The 21,567-nt window shown below is 47.7% G+C and overlaps 7 protein-coding genes across 7 annotated transcripts; 5 read left to right on the forward strand and 2 right to left on the reverse strand.

Moving 5' to 3' along the window:
• Positions 1–1,231: 1,231 nt before the first annotated feature.
• Positions 1,232–2,575, forward strand: BCR38DRAFT_353356 (uncharacterized protein; the record flags this gene model as incomplete). Its single annotated transcript, XM_040856775.1, has 1 exon — positions 1,232–2,575. The coding sequence occupies one exon, from the start codon at positions 1,232–1,234 to the stop codon at positions 2,573–2,575; it is 1,344 nt and encodes a 447-aa protein (XP_040711236.1).
• A 1,597-nt stretch (positions 2,576–4,172) lies between these two features.
• BCR38DRAFT_353530 (Rhodanese-like domain-containing protein) lies at positions 4,173–4,734 on the forward strand (the record flags this gene model as incomplete). Its single annotated transcript, XM_040856795.1, has 2 exons — positions 4,173–4,293; positions 4,379–4,734. The coding sequence occupies 2 exons, from the start codon at positions 4,173–4,175 to the stop codon at positions 4,732–4,734; spliced, it is 477 nt and encodes a 158-aa protein (XP_040711237.1).
• A 2,777-nt stretch (positions 4,735–7,511) lies between these two features.
• On the forward strand, positions 7,512–7,856 carry BCR38DRAFT_489680 (uncharacterized protein; the record flags this gene model as incomplete). The annotated part of the gene is made up of 1 exon (XM_040864426.1): positions 7,512–7,856. The coding sequence occupies one exon, from the start codon at positions 7,512–7,514 to the stop codon at positions 7,854–7,856; it is 345 nt and encodes a 114-aa protein (XP_040711238.1).
• Positions 7,857–12,210: 4,354 nt separating this feature from the next.
• On the forward strand, positions 12,211–13,046 carry BCR38DRAFT_413599 (uncharacterized protein; the record flags this gene model as incomplete). The annotated part of the gene is made up of 4 exons (XM_040858847.1): positions 12,211–12,237; positions 12,297–12,382; positions 12,497–12,660; positions 12,886–13,046. 4 exons carry the CDS (start codon positions 12,211–12,213, stop codon positions 13,044–13,046), a joined length of 438 nt encoding a protein of 145 aa, XP_040711239.1.
• A 2,276-nt stretch (positions 13,047–15,322) lies between these two features.
• BCR38DRAFT_413600 (uncharacterized protein) lies at positions 15,323–16,018 on the reverse strand (the record flags this gene model as incomplete). The annotated part of the gene is made up of 1 exon (XM_040858848.1): positions 15,323–16,018. One exon carries the CDS (start codon positions 16,016–16,018, stop codon positions 15,323–15,325), a length of 696 nt encoding a protein of 231 aa, XP_040711240.1.
• A 658-nt stretch (positions 16,019–16,676) lies between these two features.
• BCR38DRAFT_468857 (uncharacterized protein) lies at positions 16,677–17,863 on the reverse strand (the record flags this gene model as incomplete). The annotated part of the gene is made up of 2 exons (XM_040862790.1): positions 16,677–17,284; positions 17,335–17,863. The coding sequence occupies 2 exons, from the start codon at positions 17,861–17,863 to the stop codon at positions 16,677–16,679; spliced, it is 1,137 nt and encodes a 378-aa protein (XP_040711241.1).
• A 1,534-nt stretch (positions 17,864–19,397) lies between these two features.
• On the forward strand, positions 19,398–20,939 carry BCR38DRAFT_413602 (uncharacterized protein; the record flags this gene model as incomplete). The annotated part of the gene is made up of 6 exons (XM_040858849.1): positions 19,398–19,543; positions 19,653–19,665; positions 19,749–19,864; positions 19,945–19,996; positions 20,118–20,466; positions 20,650–20,939. The coding sequence occupies 6 exons, from the start codon at positions 19,398–19,400 to the stop codon at positions 20,937–20,939; spliced, it is 966 nt and encodes a 321-aa protein (XP_040711242.1).
• Positions 20,940–21,567: the final 628 nt, after the last annotated feature.

Raw genomic sequence — 21,567 nt, forward strand, 5'->3', positions numbered from 1 at the left:
TTGTACATGCTCAGTACCAATTGCAGGGGCGGGTGTGTATACGTGGATATACACGTGGGACGCAAGCTTTGGGTTGTTTCTATCATACGAGGGTTCGCTTACGAACACCACCAACTTCTGCTCCTAAGTGGCATAGGCAAACCGCTTCCTAAGGTTGGCTAACTATTTGTCGCCTAGGCCGTTCTTGGTGTCAGAGTTGCGAAGCATAAGAATATGAACTCAATAATCGTCTAATAGATCCACCATGCCTTACTGCCCGCCGCCATCATCGGCAGTTGCACCGTTAAACTCAAGCCACTGCAAATAGTCCAATCCAAACTAAGCCATTGCCGTCCCTTCGTGTTATTTTGGTGCAACTAGTGCATATGCCTGACAGGTATGGGTGACAACGTGTTTGCACCCCGTTGAACTCTCGCATCTTCAAGAAATTATCTTTAACCTAATATGCGGGGGACAAGGTTCAAGGTACATAGTTTGGGTGACAAGACTGAGGGCCACCCCTGACACCAAGGAGCGGCTGACGAACATGCCTCAGTGCTTCATGGAAGGAGCTTCTGCTGTGATTAAGACATCCATATTTATTCGCTGGCGGCCGCCAATGCCATCTCACCCAAGGTTTAGCCAAGGCCTGAACAACCTCCTCCTCTATGTTCAGGTGAATCAGCATAGATCATGCCTCGTTAAAGAAGCAAACGATCCCTCGCTCTCTGCCTCTGTTCTTTGTTTCCGTTCTTTCTTTCCTACATCTCATCAGTTTTCGCCTACCAGCGTGTTTCATCGCTCGATTCTCGCCGTCTCATAGCGGCGGCTGCGCTTCGAAAGCTTCAAACCCGTCAAGCCCAAAGAAGAGTAGGGTTCAACGACAAAATTCCATCAGGCCATCGACAAATTAATTCGACTCGAACCTGATGCCAACTGTACAATCATTCAACAAAGCGGACAGGAACCTTCGAGACACTTCGAGATACTGAATACGACGTGACACTTCCGAGGTTCTTCAACGACATCGCACTGCCGTTGAACCATCGAATCGATCATTCCACCTTGCCCGATTGGAAGTTGTCGCAAGGTGCCAAGCAACCTTGAGACCCGCCCAAGTTGCCCGCCAAGACTTGGTTTGACAGGGGGCAAACACCTGTACTTCACACCACGCGACTTTTAAGGTGGAAACTTATCGTTCATCAACATGGTAGCCATCGCACAGCATATTCCCCAAAAGTTGGCGGGCTTCATGCCTCGACGAAACATAGTGGTTCCGACGGTGTGCATCGTCGTTCTCATTGCCGTTTGGGGCTTTCGACTGCCGCATTCTTCATTCCAATGGCTCGATACCGGCGGCGGATACGCCAGTCCACCGTCGAGTCTCGGCGCCCCTATGACCGAAGACAACGTCGACCTTTCGGACCCTGAGGCCCCCTTCATCGGCTGGCCGTTACAGCGCGTCTGCGAAGAGACGACATACGTAGATGGGCTTGTGTTCATATGCGACAACAACAGCGGCGGCTTGGGCAATATTCGCAATTACATTCAGACATGTTTGCGCTACGCTCTCGAAGCCGGCGCAACCGGGCTGGTGGTGCCTAGGATTCGCAGACGATCGGACACGGACCTAGCCAACTTGTTTACCGACTACAAACCGTTCAGCTATATGTTTGACGAGCAACATTTCAAGCATGCCTTCAGGACCTACTGCCCGAAGATCACCATCTACGACCAACTTAGCCACATTCCTCACGCCACCAGCGCGCCGGACGAGGAGCCCCGCATCGACGAAATCGTGCCCAAAGAATTTGGCAACCGCGCAGGATGTGATTGGAAGGACCAGAACCGCCATACCGACCGCTTCGGAGACCGGTTCCGCGCTTGGCTGAGCGATCCAGCCCATGGCCACCCCCCCGAGAAGCAGCAACCCAGACTGATCAGATTCAAATGGGGTGTCCTTTGGGACTGGCAAATATACCGTGACGGGCCCGAGTTCGCGGCGACATTCGGGAGCATTCTCAAGTTCAACGAAGAACTATTGCGCCTGGGGAAAACAGCACTCAAGAACATGCGTAGTATGGCGCAGAGCAAGAGCGCGGACAGAGGCGACTTCCTGGGCGTTCACTTGCGTACTGAGAATGATGCCATGGGTTTCTGGCCTACGTATGATGTGCAAGCTGGTGGATACCTGCAGAAGGCGCAAGAAAAGGCATTCCCGGTAGCGTACTTGGCAACGGGCAACGCGACGGAAGCACAGAAGTTCGCCGGCCAGGCCCTCGAGATCGCCAGGATGCAGGTCGTCACCAAGGCGGAATTGCTCACGGGTAGCGACCTCGAGGCATTGAATGCCCTCACGTGGGACCAGCAAGGTTTGGTCGACTTTGTGGTATTGTTAGGGAGTACGTACTTCGTTGGCACGATGCCCAGCAGTTTCTCCGTCTACACGGCTATGAAGCGACATCTAAAGACGGGAGGGCTGTACACGAGGCCATACAAGACAGGGACAGTAGGCGATGGCCTCAGTTACCTGGTCGGCAACTACAACCAGTACTGGGAGGACTGGCTGTTCATGTGGGATGGCATGTGGCCTTGAGATGGAAAAAGAGAGTGTGGATAAGGAGTTAGACTACATGAACAAGTCAGGGATAATATTGTTTTGCACATGCATGCATACGGCTGGGTCCTTGGGCTAGGGCGCACATAAACCTGTCGTACCATCATATGGGGATACACAAAACTGGAAGAGCACAATAATCTGAGTACATACTGATTGCTGTTACCTATAGTCAAAGCTGAAGAAGTTTGTAGAGAGAAAACTGCCTTCAAACAAGTGTTTTAAAGTTGATGATACTAACACACAGTATCTGCTGGAGATCGCTCTAAACTGGATCTCGTCAAAGGTGTCGATAGGCTAGATGTTGACTTGAATATTGTTAAGAAGCAGCCCGTAATTCAGGCTCCTTTGTTTAGTAACGGAAAGCGACTAAGAATCGATATTACTTTCAATGACTTGAACAATAATCGGCTAAGAGATGCTATAACACGATACGAAAGCAGACATAGCATGGCCTCGGCCACATGGTCTCCGATCGAGCTGGGCAGCTGGATACTAAACAATTCTCGGGCTAGTGTAGTGGGGTCACGCCGAACATTAGGGAAAATACGTGACAGGGACAGGGAGGACTTCCTTTTCTTCTTCTCAACCAGTACTACGGGTTTCGTCCGATTAGACGGAATTCGTCAGTATTAGAGCCGTCTTATCAGTGTATTAGGTGTTAGGTATATCTTACTGACCGCCTGACCCCGTTTCGTTAGTGATCAGAGAGAGGCAGCTTAATTTAGATACTTCACGGCACTAAGTCTCTCGCTCAGCGGTCTGTATTTTTCAGGATCTCTTAGCCTATCGCGATTATGGAAGATAGTGGGACCGCGCAGATCAGTCGCGAAGAGAGTATGATAGAGAACCCCAAATGCTTCTAGCTGCTAAGGACACGGAAGCTTCGGAAATGGAGCTAAGACTAGCGAACTTAGGAGGGCGGCCTCAGAGTTTCTAGCTCTAAGACGATAACCAGGATAGCGAATATGGGAATTCGAAGAGGAAATGCAGATCTCCGACGCAATGCCTTGGTTATCAGACTAACAAGCTTGGGACTTTGAGGCTGTGACAGTCTTACCAATAGGATATGGATGGAAAGACGTAGCAAATTCCCCACGTCCAATCATGTCCTGGATGAGCTCGCGCTGAGAAAGATTCAGTGCCATTCTGAGGGTCGTTATTAATATGTAGCAATGTCTCCCGGATGAAAAGCTATCAACGTAAGGCAGGCGTTCTTTGAAGGCCAGTTGGAGCCCTATGACCCCGCTATGGATCACTATTCACCTAAGAATGTACCTGGTGGTCGTGACTAACCTAAATCGAGTATTCTCCAATCCGATCAACATACTACAAATTGAGTCCCTATCGCTATACCTATAAGGCAGTGCAATGATCCTGTTTGAGTGTTCGATGCGACTATCAAGCTATATGCACATAAGACACATTCGGCGGGGTTGACGCTTAAGCTAAGATTGAAGCTTGAGATTTGAAGGTATGCAACCAACGTCATCTCTTCATCGCAAGCTACCTCAGCACCACAAATGCGCCCCCCAAGTTCTACGTGAATAGACTCCTCTGCAATCCACTCCTCCAAATGACAACAATAGCCACCCTCCAGCGCCTCACGGCGCCCAAACTGGCAGACATGCTCCTCAAAGCCAATCCCAGTAGCGCAGACAGCTCCCCGATAGCCATTGTGGACGTACGAGACGACGGTAAGTTTTCCTCGTGCCCTCCTTTCTTGTCCTAGGAATTTATATATCCCGCACAACTCGAGCTAATGCATTATGAAAATGGCAGACTACATAGGCGGCCATATACGCACCTCGATGCATTTCCCGTTACGCAGCATCGACGCCACCATGCCGACGTTACTTAGGAAACTGGCGGATAAGGAGACGGTCGTGTTTCATTGCGCGTTTAGTCAGCAGAGAGGGCCCGGGGCGGCGTTGAGGTATTTGAGGGAGAGGGAGGCTATGCCGCAGAAGAAGACGGGCGAGGAAGAGGGGGTAAACGAAGCGAAGGGAGAGAAGAAAGAGCAGAAGGTGTATGTTCTGGATCGCGGGTTTGTTGGGTGGCAGGAGGAGTATGGTTCTGATGAGAGGTTGACGGAGGGGTATCGGAAGGATTTGTGGAAGGATGGTTATTGGGGATGAGGGGTGGATGGCGATGTAAGACGTAAGGATGTGGATTTCTGGTCTTCGAAATGAAATGAAGGGCGCGGACACTGATGGATGGGATAATCGGCTTCAGTGAGGGTTGGCTCTCCATCTGAGCTTGCTAATGGTCTTGAGGCTGGATTCCTGGTTTCTCGAATCGTGGTCGAGAGTCGCAGCAGACCACTGGATTCAGTGACGAACATGCTACGCGTGGACCTACGACGGACCTCGAAGCCTTTTATGTCAATTATGCATTCTGTGCGACAGATTCAGTTACTTCTCGTTCGACGAGCATCTCAGCAAATAGATGGAAGCTCAGGCTATCGCTACTCGGCTTTTGTACGTGAGAAGACAGTCGACGCTTCTGCCTGTACAAAATATGATATAAATCGAGCAGCCTAGCTAACTCTTCAGTCTTTTGTTTGCCAGTTCTTCCCGAAGGTACTAACCATGAAGCCGACCTCTTTTCCGAATCGGCTATTGTAGTGAGGCCAGGCCGGACGTCAGAGAAATAGGTGACAAGAGCCAGGGAGGACTCCCCTGTTTTCTTCACTTCAAAAAGGGACACTGAGATCATAGACGACTTTCAACAACTCGTCACCACTTATCATCTCATTCATCATCATCTTCACTTTCGTTTTCCATTTAGTCATTTAGTTCTTCAATTATTCGGTTTATCTCTATGTGCATTCAGACACTACTTTCGAGATCCTATTATTTTGCCCTTATCTTAGCCTTGATAATCACAGGAGTTGTCATCTTGTCCTGATCAGACCAATCCAGTGCCAGTGAGAGCTTCAATTTGTCTCCCAGAGCCAGACGTTTTATTCTGTGAATTGTCCCGTCGCTAGTCGCAGAGGCACATCCGACCAACTTACGCCCAAGACTTGCAAGAGCTTCGCTGTTGCAACCAGTACCACGATCTTCGTCTGATCAGACCAACAGATGGGATCTGTGGGTACTGGAGCCGTATGTTCAGTGTGTTAGGTGGTAGGTATATCCTACTGACCGCCTGACCCCGTTTCACTATCCTGAAATTTCCTTTACCACTGTCGAATTTGCGGAATCCTCCAACCCGTGTCACCGGCCATGACCCAGTGTCATCTGCAATTGTGTTATGGCTCCACTTCAGATTGTCGGCACGGGAAGTTGACTTGGAGACGGGTTTGGTCGAAGTGGCCGTCTCGCACTCGGGTTGAGACCCCAACACCAGGGCATCAATATCGGAATCACCCAAAGGTATAAGTTTCGGCGCTACGATAATGACTTAGTATCTAAATAAATAGTACTCTCTTCACCTTCTCATTGATGTACGGTACCACCCTCTGAGCCACTTGGAATCTATCTCTCGTGTTGCTCGTCAAGCCCACGTGCGTGACTAAGATCCGGAAAGCTAATTCCTCCCGAATTCACGACCCCGCGAGCTCCTTGTCGTCTTTATCTCCCGAGTTCGGCGCATGTCCGAACTTCCTAGTGGAGCTTTTCTTCTGCTCGGCTTCGAGTTGGTCAACTATGGTATTCATTTCACACATTACACGAAAAACGACTTCTAGCTGATCCTTGACGCTCTGTTTGCAAGCGCGGTTCTAGTTAGACAAGCTGTAGTGAGTGGAGTGTATTGTCCAGCTGTGAAGAGAACCCCCCGAGTGTCTTTGAGCTACTTCAAATGGTTTCTCGGGCCTTTCGCCCTTACTATATAATTATAGTGGCTATTCCTGCGAGGCTGACATCTCCAGAAGTTGTACGAACAATCTTTGCCTGTAGAAACACGGGCTATCTGTCAGAATTGACACTTTCCATTGCAACTTGCGGCCGCAAATGCATTTCTAACACCACCGCATCATACGTTCATGGCCGTCGAGTCTCCCCATCACTCAAGATTGATCACGCTCGCCGAACGATGCTGAGAAATATGGCAGAATCAAACATAAAACACAAATAAAGGTCTTTAACGAGAACAACTGCAAGTGTCAGATATGCAGTTTCCTCGGATTCTAGAAAAAGTACATGCGAAGTCCAGTCTGGAAAGTGCATCCGGTGATTATTAACATCCCAATTGACGTTTAACAACCTCAGGTTACATTTATGCAGTACGAACGGATGGAAAATGTTACATTTTGCAATGGAAATGATTTGTATCGTCACATACAGAGTCCACACATCGATGACAGTTCCGCCCTTAAATAATGGGAGAAATACTTTTACGACGAAGATATCATGATATATATTTACATACTTGAGTGTGTATCTGCAAACTTTGCGGAGTTTCTCGCCGTTCTAGGTCGGCAATGACAGTCAAGCGAGGGAGAATCTCATTCGAAGTTGTCAAATATGTCGGACCAAACTATGAAATCTGTGCGAGAGGGGATGAAAATGCGCGCTCATACGTGAACCCAAGCGCCACTGCCAATGTATACCTTGATTTAAGCACTCAAGCTTCCCCTTGAAGACAACGCAAGCAACCTTTTAGAGCCCAAATCTCTCCGAAATCATCCGTCGGGTGAGATTCCAGACCTGCATCGATCTCTCCTTCGGCCCTCAAACAACCATGCCTCATACGAACAAAGCACTCTGTATGGTCCTCGTACCGTACCAAGGCAGGAATACCCCATACTATTATGGCAACCGAACAATCTGCAGCGAGTAAGACATAATAATCAGTCCGGCACATTCCCTCACCTATCTGTCTCCTCATACATACCAGATATGTAACTGTGCTGAGAGTCTATCGCCTAACCCACAGATACGCGGCCGTCGGCTCGGATTTCTGCAGAATGCCTCTTCAATTCCGAGCTCTCTACACCCACGACTGTCCGGCCTCCCGATGGGAAGAGTTGGATCTGCCGAGCATTATGGTCATATTTGGGGTATTTTTCGCACTGCTGGCGTTTCTTGTGCTTGGGTGCTATTGGTGGCCGCGTTTTCTGGGGAGACGACGGCAGCAGCTGCGAGGCGTTACGGCGAATATATTTGCTGGGCTGCACAGAAGGGGTGATGTGGATATTTGGATGGATGGGTGTGAGCTTGAGATGTTGCCTGCGATGCCGCCGCCGTCTTACAATTACAAGATGGATGGTCCTGCTATGATGTCTGGGGCGTTGCCACCGGGCTACAAATAGAAGGTGTCGTGGAGGCTGGTGTGGAATTCTTTTGATAAAGTTTAGTTTTCTGCTGGAAATTGGCTCGTTCGCTTTTGTGGTGGGGTATGAAACATGAAGTCTCTCAAATCTTCGCTGTTTCGTTGGGAATTGTAGATGAAATGACGTTGGACGTTGTCAAAGCCTTCCAACTCTTGCCGAGTGTCCAGGAATTCGTTGTTCCTGCATATTGTCCCTTCTACCCACCCAAAAGCATCCGTACTAATATTTAGACACTGCTTCAGTACTGTTACATTAAGCCTTTGCCGTTGGGATGGATCCTAATAAGATATGGCCTATTGCAGTGCCCTGAGAACGGAACACGCACTGCATACACCCACGATGAGGATATCTGGAGACGCTACGAAGCCATCAATGTTCCTTGGATAGTAAAATCAGACTTACTCCGTATCTAGATATTTCGCTGTCGAAAATGACTTTTGCAGCCTCGGTTCATTGATAAGGGATCGATTTCCCAGGCACGCCTGTCATTACGGAAACGGAATCTCGGTACACTGGCAGGAGGTCCTCCTCGTAATCGCAGTTGTTGGATTCTTTGCGCTGCTTATTGTTGTCTTCAAGTTGATAAACAGATATAAGCGAATTAGTCGCAGGGAACGCGAGTGTGTTATGTCCATGAGCTAGATTGAGACGAAGGGACCGTCGCGGAGGAAATGATTATAATTAGCACAACCTGTTTATTGTTGTGCCAACCGGATTTAAGGGTTTTTATTGTCACGAATTCCGCTGGATGGAAACATTTTCAGGCCCAAGTAAGGTTTTCCATCAAGTGGTTTAAGTGAGTAGCATGGTCCACCATACGGTATGAATGGGCAGCCACGATGTCACGCACAACTTAAGCTAGGTACTACATAACTTAATGATCCCCAACACTGAGGTTCTTAGCCATTGATAATCTTCCAATTTTTGGGCAAATGTTCATTTCCTTGCTGTGTTTGTTTGAAAATCGGCCGGTAATCCATTTGAATCGTCTAAACAGTGGACTCTGTCCGTATCTTTCTGTGCTGGGCTTCCTTTTTCCCTCGAGTTAATCTATCACCCACATGTAACTATTATAAAACAAGTCTTGATAGGCAGACCTTTATTGGTGTCCCAGCTGCGCCGACTTTTGAAGCGTCTGGTCGAATCAACTATTCCAGATCCCGACGACTGCCGACAAGCTATGGCCTTCTGCTACCAGCTCAGGTGCAATCAACACCGCATATCGACGAAAGAAATTTCCAAAAATTCATCAGAAACATCACTGAAGAGTATTTATAAGAAATTTCAACGGCTGATGAAAAGATTCGGGAAGTTGGCTGCCAAAGGACTCAAGTACACAGCCCTTGGCGTGGTCTTCTCACCCTTCCTTCCCCTGGTTGGCTTTTGCATCCTTTGCGAATGGATATGTAACTCATTTATGTATGAGGAGGAGCCGCATATGGTGGAAAATCTGTTGCACAAAACCGGCAGTTCTTCTCCATCCTATCAGAGACATGAGGATTTGGTTGGCGAGGATGTCCGTGGATGAAGGGGTAGATATCGGACTTGTTGGTTGCGAATAAAGCGCTGAATTGAAGCGATGTTTGAAGAGTCTGAATTTAAAGTGAGCGGACTTTCCCATGAGGGCCCTAAACACATCAAGGAACGACCAGTGCCTCCGGGTTCAGTACTGATATACATAGGGGGACAACCGGCCCAACGGTTTGGAAAAGTTGTAGAGCTTTTGGAAAAGAAGTAAATAACGGCAAATTATCTTTCAAATTAACACAGTATGAGAACACGACTGGTTTCTTCAAACCGATGCCCCTGAGACGGCAGAGCACGTAATCCTCTTTTGCGGGCTGTTGGAAGGACCGAGGGAACGATTACGGGCCGCCATCGCACCACGGCCACTATACTCTCGCAGAGACCTCGCAACGGCAACAGGAGAACCTGTAGTTAGTGGGACTATTGTAAGGTGGCTGCTAGGGACGGGTCGGACAGCTTCAAGGCCCAGATAGCATCGATCTTCTCAGGGGGGACTTTGTTGGTAGGTTGAGAACCAACGTAGTATGGTAGTGGACGCAACGCAGTCGCCAATAGGGCGAACCGACGACGCAGCGTATGTATTTAGTCCAGCCATTAGGGCACGGTTTGACATACGGGAGTACTAGCAGAGGTACCGGGGGCTTCGAGCCTACGGCGTATTTAATAATAATAATAATAATCTTTCAAATTCCTACAGTGCGACTTGGCTAAGTCTCAGGTGGTTTGCGGAAAGTCCTGGATTCGATTTAATAACAAGTCGGTATTCGTCCATGGTTTAGGATATTGTGGAAAACCGGCATCTTTGGTTGGGCCTGTAGCGATTAGACTGTACGTCTAGTGAGTGATTTGTGATTTAGCGAATAGAAAACTACCCGATAGTGAAAAGAAACGAGGAAGGCCAGATAACTAGCGATATAAACCGGACGAGGCTACAGAGGACGTTATAGCCAGCTCCGCTTAAAAGTTTCCAGGGGATATCGCCGGCGAGGTTAGCGATAGCTTCATTTCTTAGTGAAATCATGGACCCTGGAAGAACTAGCCTAAATTAGTTGACTGGTTGTCCAACCACACGACCATTTTGCTTACTAATTGGACAACCAACTTAGGGGGGATGGTTGGTTGGTTGAGTTTATCCGACCCTTGCTGGTGCGCCATAGGGCCACGAAAAGGGTTCAACCCCTCATGACCTTGTAGTATATTTCATTAATTGCGAGAGCGGGCGAGATGCAGACTACAGGCTGAAGTAGAAGATTTGTGATGCCGAAGCGCAACATGGTGATGAGATGCTTGGATCAAAGTGGTCAATAATGATGCATGCGTAGCTGTTATAAAGAGAAGTACGGGTCGTGTGTTTCTGGTGGAAAATAGGGGACTGATTGCATGGCGGAATAAAATGTGATGGGGTTCTGCACGTGAGTTCAACCGGTGACGCAGTGCCTTTTCTAGGAATAGATGTTTTGGAACAAATGTCTTAATCGAGGGATTATTGCGTTACCAGTATTTGCAACTTTATGTTGGAGTCACGTACGTGGGTTGGCGTTGATCTAGTTCAACATGAATTTCACTTTCTGAGTGCATTTATGGCTGATATGGAGTTCAAATCTATCATAAGAAGATAAACCCATATAAATGATTCAACGGGGAGAAATTGTACTAATACCATTACTATGTCTTACAAATGAATGTAAGTGCGTTTAGAGTATATGAAAGTATGGGAAATCAAGTATGAGGTACTAGGTATAACATGCTATATACACACCTATTTCCATTTTTCTTCAATCCCAAGTCCCCCTTTCCAATCTCTATATTGAAGCATAGTCCCCCAGGGTCTCGAAAATACCATCTGGAAATCAATGAGATTTGTTCCCGTTACACGACTTATCAGAACCCTGCAGGTGCTCACCAGCTGCATCTTTTCTGCTCTCTTTGCCCTTGCCATTGTTCTTCTTCGTAGTCGTATTGCTAGATGAACCCATCTCAACGAATCACTCGGTGATCGTTGGCTCAGCATCAAGGTATTCCCGAAGCATGACCAAGGGTCCTTAATCAGCACCATCAAAGTTTTGAATCAGAATCATGCAATGCCACAACTCGTGACGGACTTACTTGATCTCCGTGCCTGAAGACTGAGTATACGACGGATTGGAATTTTGTGACACGGCTTAATGGGAACAAGGTACGACTCTGATATTCGGGCAATGGGTACCAATGCTCTGATTGATGACTGCTGCAATTGTAGAAAACTCAATTGTGGTAGAGAAATTGCTTCATTACTTGATAGCATACCTATCGCCAGGAATCTAAAAGGTTTATACACAAGTCTTCTATCGGAATGCTGGCACCAACTTCTTACGGTAGGATACATCTTTTGTCAAGCTCACCAAGATCAAATTTGTCAGGGGCATCTTATTAATATAACCTAAACATTTGTCATCATACAAAGTGGTACCCCCTAACAGATAAATAACGATTGTTTAACATGGGCATGTATAAATCGATAAGATATGCTCGACGGGGGCGCTTCCCTGTCGGGGCAGCTAATGTACAGATGCTTGTTGGTCGGTTTTGTGTCGGCTAACGAGTAAAGGTACCTGCTAATTATGATGCATAACAACCAAAGGCAAAGCAAATATTGAGATTACAACGTAAAAAAGTCGAAGCAACGTGATTGAGTTCTAATAAGACGTGGTATAGGACAGCAGAAGAGGCTGGTGTAACGGCTGCCTTGCAAGTCACACTGATATGAGACTGCTTTGCCAAAGCCGCGTCTCAATTATCAAGTACGTGTGGGATTAGCACCACAGTTATGCCCTATGCCGAAGGTGGTGTGGCAGTAAGTGTAGCTACTGGGGTCAGACCCCTCACATTTTCGTCAGATAGCTTCCTACATAGTACTTCTGGCAACCAACGCAGCACAACGCGCAGAGTAGGCACACCAGTCAATACGCTATCCACACAGAGTCAGTGAATCTCATATTGTAAGTCTTGAGGCAATCTCACCAAGTCAACCTGGTTGGCCCAGTTTGGTGTGGATGAACAATCATAATCCACCGAATCTCCGGATTTTGGTTGCCGACCTGGTTACACCTTAGTCCCAAGCAAGGGACCGAGACCACTCTTAGCTTAGCGGTCCTGAGCTTAGCGGTCCTGAGCTTGGCTTGTGCATACGCCGCTGTAACCCAGACTGATGTCTGGATCGCGATGAGCACAATTGGTTCGAATCAATCCGGCGGTTATAGTGTTACAAAAGCCAGTGGTATGACGACACAAGATACTCGAAGTAGGATTGCCCCGGTAAGCGGGTGAAATAATGATGGCCCGTTGGCATTAAATCCTTACTACTGGCGTTAGGAATTGATGATTGTACCTAGCCTCCCCTGCTGTCTGTATCTGTTGTTACACATATGCACCACGCATGTCCACCGCGACAGTGATGGGGAAAGTATTTAGTAGAGTTGAGCGTCCTACTAAGAATCCACAGCCTACACCGATATTGAACTTAACCTCCGTGTTAAGTTCAGAAAGCTGGTAGTGCGAGGGAAAAACAATAGTTACGGAGGTTACAAATTCGCAATACAAGGACTGGGTAGTTTAGCCCGCTATACCTTGGGTCTTCTAACCTACTGTCTTCATAAACCGTAGGCTTCTATAGGGCAGTATAATAAATGAGATTTTTGTTTTGGAAAAAAAGGGCCAAGCAAGGGTCACGTAACTGGTAACATAATACCAGCACGTCCACCATTACAGGCCAACCAATAAAATCACCAACTCAACCCAATCCATTGTCAACCCAACGGAATGGGATGGTGAGGTCGGTGAGGTTGGTGAAGTTGCCTCGAGTCTTACATCCTTGTGTCATCAATCGCCAATAGGTTCGCCAGTTTGGAGAATGTTCCCATTGACAGCGTTCTCAAACATCAGCCGGTTTGGGGACACGGGGACGCTTTTGTTCCACTTCATCCGAGCCAGCTCTAGCCATGATTCGCATTTGCGCTGCGGATTTATTCTTCGTTGTCGTTGCCACCAGGTCTTTCAGTGAGCACATGAGATAGAAGATCCCTGTAGCAAGGAAATTACTTAAGTAGCGAGTTCTCTATTCAGGACAGATCCAGAACTCACCACGAGCTTTGAGTTCTTGTTAAAACTGACTCAGGGATAAATCCGCAAGTAGAGTTGTGAAGTAAGTATTGGAGAAGAAGCGTGATGGATATCTAGGCGAGCCGGGCGCCTAAGATCCAGGGCATAAGTCTTCAAAGGCTGGGTTTACAAGTCCTCCAGAATGGCAAGAGTACATGGACTGTAAAACGTGAGGTGCCAGACATGTTTCATGGCGACGACAATACAAATCATCCGCCTCCGTCCAGCTGATCCATAATAAAGCCATGTGAACCTTGGACGTATATACCATTACTATTCAGCATCGCGAGGAATTCAAACCCAGATTTGGGATATTTATGCTGGCACAACTCCAGATTCCTCACCGTCTGAATCCATGGAAGCTGGCCCGGCAAGCCGTTATCAGCTGAACTATTATGACTTAGGTCAGACTTCTTTCCAAAGCTTTGAAAAAGGTAGTTCTCTGTCAGCACCAAGAACTTCGATGGGAATGCGTGCGATTGTTGAGTGATCTTGCTCTGGGGTATTCAGAAGTATTCTTTCCACTGTTGGCAGCGAGAGTACTATAACCGAAACTATCTTCACATCTGTGGGTGCATTCCTACAGTGTTACCGAGCTCATGCTTACACCAGACACAGGTTTGAAGATGCAAACCTAAGCTTGAGTCTTGATGTCTACGTTTCCAACTCTGTCAGATTCGCGCAAGACTGTCGCACATTTGTCTCCTCTGAGGCTTTTTCATGATCTTTATGGACAAGGAGAAAATGAATTGCCCCGTGGGTAGCAGGCAGGCTGGATTCTTCGCCAAACCATCCTCGCACCTAAATTTCGAGGAGCGCGTGTTATTTCAACTTATTTAAAGGAAAAAGGGGATGTTATGTATGTTGTAGACGTGAGTAAATTAAGTACATTACGTGCGTGCTGAGGGATTCGGTCCTCTGTTGAGAGGCCCATGTTGCGATGTCCATGGCTGAGAATGTCTTTCGAGCCGCTATCGAATCTAAGGAAGACCGCACGCTTAGGTGATTGCTAGATCTTCGACCGGCCGAAGCTAACAGTATTGACAGTCAGATACACTCCACTGGAACGAAATGCATTTCAGCTTAATTTGGTGAGCTCAAGCGAGTCCGAGATAAGTGGGGTGTGGCACGAGTAGTATACTTTTCGTAGCTGCAGATTCCTGGGACTCAGTCCCATATCCATGAACATAAACAATACAGTTCTCTTTCCTGCATTGCCCACGGTGTGTGTTGAAACAAAGCAGTGGTGGTAGAGGTATACGTAACAAGGCAGAAGCTAATAATTTGGATGATTGTTTCAAATAGACACCACTTCTACAAAACGATTAAGAATTCGAAACTCAATCCATAGGACTCAAGGCCAATACTATTTGGGTGATCCAAACCGTCTATGCCGCGCCTTGGTATCTTTCAGTCTCGATTTGTAGAACCTGGACAGCCAACGTACCATTATTTCATTCTTTTCCAGCTTTTCAAGCCATTGGACCGGTCGAACCCCCTATTCCTGGTACTTATGGTCAAGTCCGCTCAGTTACTATTTCGGACTCTTCAGGGAGATTATTTATTCAGGGCATTAAGTCCAATATGATTCCTCATGATTTCTTTTAGTAGTGTGAATGTCAAAAGTAACTTCTGGAATGGCTTTGATAACCTAATTCACGTCTTAGAAAGTTTTCACGGCTGGGAGGGTGATGAAGCTTAGCGTTTGGTAGTTTGAGGGATCCACGAAACACTCATTGAGACTTGTAAGCACAGAATTCCTTTCTGCCAACTCGAGAAAATCATGGAGAATATGGCGGCGGTGCAGTCTCCGATTTGTAGAACGGTGATGGCTCGCTACAAGACGAAGCCGCTCCGAGACCACCCCTTACAGGCGTATCACTGCTGACCCGTCTGCTTGCTCCCCCATCCACATGCACATTGTCACCATGCACCCCAGATTCCAAATTCCGCAGCTCCACGCCGCGTCTAGTAGGCTCCGGTATATCTGCGCAAATCCTTACCATCCTACACCTCGTCAATGTCTCAAAGACCGCCTCATCCAACTCATCCTCCGGCACGCGAAACACAAGCCCCGCGAACGGCCCCGCTAGAAAGCAGAGCAGCGTTACGCCCAGGGTTATGAATCCACCTAAAAGGCCATCCAGGATCCAGTTCATCTTGGCCTCGGGCTTGTGGAACCGATCGACTATCTCATTGGCAGTTGCGAAGCCGACTAGGGCCCAGATGATGGCGCACGTGATGCCAACCCAGATGACAGTTTGGAGGGCGGCATCGGAGGCGGCGTCACAATTGTTTTCGAGGGTACTGGTGAATGTGGGATCGATGCCGCAGAAACCCTTGTGGATGAATTCGGTGTAAAGTGTTGAGTTGGTGGTGGTGACGGTGTAGTCGCCCTCGTTGGACCATATCAAGCCGTTAGGGACGATTATTTGGAAGGATTGATTCAGACGACCGCGAGCTATTAGGGAATCCATATTGTATTCTTTTTTTTCTCTTTTGGGAAGTAGAAGTTTGACTACCTTCATTCATGCCCTGACGGTGTATGTTCGTGAACGGCGGGAATTTGAAATGAGCTCATGTCGATCAATTGTCATCGAGATTGGGTTGATGAAATTATCTCGTAGATCTAAGGATAAACGTTTTATTGAGAGAGTGAAGTTTGTGTTTCTACGGATCAAGGCTAAGTAGTTATGTATTCAAGTATGTGGATATCTACCTTTCGTTATGCCGTGGTTCAGCTAGACGACTGACAATAAGCATTTTCACGAATAAGTATATAACCTAGTTACTGGTTTGTATGAGTATTGATATTAGCTGAATACAAAACTGATTACCCTTACATGTAAAGCCAAAACTTCTCGATGATCCGTGCTCCGGATACCAACTCTTTCAGGCTACCATCCACATTGATCGTTCACACGCAAATATGCACCACACGACACTATGATGCATCCCACATAACCTGTCTGAACTCATCTTCAAAGTCATTTTGAGAAACTCGTCAACTAGAACCGTCAGCCGCCAGAAAACTTTTCTGTCGTATGCTGACTTTCCGGCCATCTAACAAGTTGGGAAAAAGTCAGTGAATAGTTTCGATCGAAGCAGGTTCAGTAGCAACCCATCAGTCCCAAACTAACCACCCCACATATGTTTTATGATGGCGGCTTCTTCGTCATCATCCCTTGAAATAAATGCATAATCGTGAACAGGTCTCATATGGTGTTGCAAGTCGTATGTTTTCTGCATACATATCCTTCCTTTTGACTGACTGTGTCTGTTCTTGTTCAAATCATGCAACGGTATCAACGCGGGAGCCATAATTGTCCGGAGAATACAGTATCTATTGTACTCGTTTTGCCGCGCGCTGTTGCCGTAATTCTGGGAGGACTTCTTCGTAGTGTGCGCCTTGATTCCCTTGCTGAGGAATGCCTTCAGCGGTGGAAGTGATCCCACGATGACTGCTGTCGAGGCTTCAACTGCACCCCATATGGCTAGCCCCACTATGTCCACGATCTCACCGACGATGGCCTGTTTCAGCCGTACAATGGAGACGCCGATTATGATGCAGGATATACTGAAGGTGAGGCCAAGGCCAACCTTTTGCCGTATCTCGAGGTGTAGTTTCGGGAGAAGCGCGAGGGGGAGAGACATGATCATGAGGTCAGATGTAATGTCGACTGCGGTGGAAAAGACTACACCAAAGAAGGTGAGCCATCGCTCTTTGGGTGAATTGCACTTCCCTATCGAGCTAGTTAGTTTCAACAGACACTATGACATGACGAAGACTGACCAGGTTTGAAATAATCCAATGGCGGATCGCAAGTCAAGGTACTTCCCAACCAGCACCCAATATAGGCCCCCACGGTGAAGACCACGACACCGTACCATAGGCGCCTGTACAGCGTGATTGGTTTGACAAGCCCAAAGAATAGCGCCAGAAAGCTACCCTTGATGCACCAAAGTGTTGTCCAGAAGAGTTGGATGATTGGGAACTCCCACCGGGCAAGTTGCTCGGCCTGGTACACGTTACCTTCGTCGGGCGCGATCCTTTCGGCGATGAGATACGCAGTGTACCAAAGCGACTCCATCTGCTGTGTTTGTATAATGGCCATGGTCAACAGATTCGACCATGCCAGCAGAATCCAGTAGTCATCGGTGCCAAGCTTCCCGTTGCCACGCCATCGAACAGAGATTCGGAGGATGACGAACAACGTCGCCACGATGAAGCCGATCCAGACTATAGCTGTCAACCCAAGGGCATTGACGTGAGAGGCTGAGCCCCGAAGCGGCACATTGGGATCTGCCTCAAAGTCTGCCATTGTGGGTGACCCGCAAAATTGGTGTCGTAGCGGATAAGGCCAAGCGTGTGGAGTGAGAAGGAGGTGCGAAGTAGACCACTGACAAAATTGAGTTGCCTTGTCTTTCAATTATTAGGTTGCAAAAATCTGTAAAATCGACACAGGTGTGAACAGATGGACTGTTCAACTTTAAAGTAACTTGACTAGGTCTCGAATCAATACAATTGTGGATCGTGATCCAGATTGTATGATAAGTGACAGCGAGCTGCAAACTGCCGGAAACCCCTGTATCTTCTTAGAAAAAGGCAGCGCAGGAGTAAGGGTAAGAACAAGGGGTCATGCAGTCGACCTTGATGCCCCAGTGCCTAACAGTTGTGCATGTTTGCTACAATCCTAATCCGGCAGGTCGCCCGTGTCTTGGAAATAGCCTTGTGGCCTGGGAATATCAAACCTCAAACCTCTGGCGTATGTGATTCCATCATGGCCAACCTTGAAGTCCGGCATGCTCAGTCTGGACTGACCTTGGGATCCACGAACTAGTCGATACCAGTTCGGCAGGACGGTCTATTACTACTCTAGACCAAACGCAAAACTTCAAACGGTGCGTGCAGGCTCAACTTGATCATCTCACTTCCAAGAGAAGATCATAGTATGTTTGCCTGTGTTCTTTTCTGCCTATAACACATCGGCTCCTAGCAAATTTTGGAGCACAAGCAATGCATGTCTCAAGCAACGATAAGATTTGAAACCTACTTATAGAGCCCATCTAGATGAGTCTGTTAGATAGTTCTACACTCAGTGAATCAATTGGTCGAAGAGATGGTATTTTACTGAGACACGAGATCCAAAAATGACCGATCCAGGACGTGCGTCTCATGGTAGACTCAAACCGAAAGCCGGGCAGGGAAAGGGTGCTCTTAAGTGTTGCTGCATGCGCGTATATTGTGAGCATAATCGGGATAGACAGTTTTGGTTGTAGTCACATCCATAATTTAGGCATATTAATCTACCCACGACTGGTCTGGACATGCAGGAATCACCTCCTCTCCTCAACATGTCACATTTGGGAAACACGTCTTTCTGTGGCAGTATTGTATCCAGAGTGTGTTGCCCAGGATGTGTTGTGCCCATGCCAAGTTTGTACCCTGTCAAGCGCCGAAAATTGCTCAATGCTAATGTTTGCATTCCCTGATCCTTGATGTTTCTTTCGTGGTATGTATAGCAGTACAGCACTAGTGTGAATATCGCACCCGCGGCGGCTGAGCCCGGCCAATTCCCGGTCGCCTATCGCCTCTAGGATCGCTGAATACGAAATAATCGAGCTGATTATTCTGATCACTGAGCCAAGGCCACTTATAGTCACCATAAGCCCCTTTTGGCCAAGTGTTATTTGTTCGCTCCGCATTTAAAATACATGTCACAAAAATCTTTCCAGCACTCCCACTGTTCTTGGCTGGCATCGCAGGCAACCGTCTTGAGGTGAATCCCACCACCCCTTCTTGCAAATGTGTATGCATCTGCTCAAATCTGACCATCCGTATCACTACCTGACCTTATGATCCAGGGACCCAATGACAAACGCTGGCCTTCTAATGTCTCATGGGCTACGTTCAACCTGCTCCTCAGAGACAGGCTGATCAAGACTAACCCCATTGCTGAACCATGCTACCCAGGCGCTGATTTCAACTCGGCAGACTACGAGTACGTCACAACCATGCGGTCCCATCAGGGCTCCCGGACGTCAAACCCAATTGGCAGGCCCTAGCTGTAAAATATCAAATGTGCGCCTGTTAACTATGCTGCTGCCTAGGTATCAGCCCCAAGTATGCTGCTAACGTGACAAACCGATATCACATTATCTCGGAGATGCTATACGCTCGGCTAAACAATATCTGACTTGTTGTAGCAAGTACTGGACACCATCTCCTGGGACGGTCAAATGGATATGGTAGCCTGGAAATCTGGCTTCGGTACTACAGGAACAGCATTGACTTCCAACCTACTTACTCATCTGCCAACAAGGTCAGTATCCTTGCGGCTATTCTAGTGGGAGACTGAATCTATGCACATAGTGATTTTTGGTTCTGAAATAGTGTACGAAGTCGTACTGGGAATGGAGTGCTGTCCACATCAATGAGGCCTGGCAATGGAGAGGTGAGTAATTCTATCTCTTGTTTTTCTTGCTGATTCCCAGGGGGAACGTGTCCTCTTGAGCCATGAATCAAGTAGCCCTTATTAACGCCGAGAGCTGGATAGATTTTACAAAGTGGCAAAGGCAAACAATGCCATCGTCGTAGGTGGCGGTGCAGGATCACGCAGAGCTACCGGCGGTTGCCATCTAGGGGTCGTCATGGTCCAGCGACCCGCAATTATGGTCTTGGTGCAGACCAGTTCCTTGAAGCTGAGTTGTTTCTCGCTGATGGGAGTACTTCCGTTGCCAGCTACTGTAAGAGCACGGATCTTTGCAGGGCTCTGCGTGGTGTCGGGCCAGGCTACGGTATCGTACTCAGCACAACTATTCAAGCGCACCCAACGTCGACATGATTACTACACACCACCTTACCAGTGTGCCCTTTTCAAACACCCAGAATTTCAACAACTCGCACCTGCTAGACGCCGTGGCAGTAATGTTGTAGTCATACCCTGGCCTCAACGATGCTGATAAGTAACACTAGGCGGTCACTCTTATTTTCTTGTGTTCCTTTCCGCTTCAGAGAAGTGGGTGAGCCTCCATGTCTGCGGCCCAATATACCTTTGCAACTTCAGACTCTGTGTAATTGACTATAGTTAAAACTGGGTGCCAACAGGTTTCGCAGGCTATGCCTATTGGTTTCAGAACTTACCGACAGTTCTTGTTGCCCATGCGACGTCAGGCTACACTCATTGGCTTCTGGACAATTTGGGAAAAAACCAGGCCGAGGCTGAGGCAGCATTCGCCCCTATCAGGGCGGACCTACAAGCCAAGTTCAACACCACTTTATTCATCGGAGACAGTTATGCTTCATACACAGGCTACTGGTCTTTCTGGTCTCTACGATCTGACCGGCGACACCTCTATGTTGACTTCGCGCCTTATCGATCCAAACTCCGTGTCTGACTAACCAAAGTACGCGATACCGTGGAAATCATCAGCGGCGCATGGTATAGTAGCGAGCAATCGTATAAGGACCAATTCTCTGGCTCTTTTCTGGCTCTTTTCGTTTTTTATTCCATGTGGAGTATAAGTTAATTGGAATTTTGGGTTTTGGCTTGGAGCAAAGATAGAAAACGCGAATAGAGAGGAAAGCTGGAAACTGGCTTAATATACGCTCGAGAAACACCATATACCTTAGATGACACACCCGTTGCGGGTTCCTTGACCCCTAATAATAGCCACCAATGAGAGAGTACTTCATGCAGACTCTGCCACCTGTAAGCATGAATGTGCCAGAGCCTGGTTTTATCAACTCATCGCAGTCCGGGTAACCAGGGTTTAGATGTCAGTAGGTTATGTCCACGCAATCATACTGACGGCAACTGACCTCCAACACCCTATGGAAAAAGCTGAATGTGGCAGCTGCTACACCTCAGGTCCTTCTGATCAATCCTCCACGCCGACGGAAACCCTCTTCGCCAGCTAATGCAGAAAGTTGACGTTACACGGCGTCCAGTCAACTCGCAGGATTCAATCTCTCGAGTTAGTCGAGCCAGTCAGGAAGTGGGAAGGCTGTGGGCCACGTAAGGCT

The sequence above is a fragment of the Pseudomassariella vexata genome (assembly GCF_002105095.1).
Source record: "Pseudomassariella vexata strain CBS 129021 chromosome Unknown BCR38scaffold_17, whole genome shotgun sequence".
Classification (NCBI taxonomy): domain Eukaryota; kingdom Fungi; phylum Ascomycota; class Sordariomycetes; order Amphisphaeriales; family Pseudomassariaceae; genus Pseudomassariella; species Pseudomassariella vexata.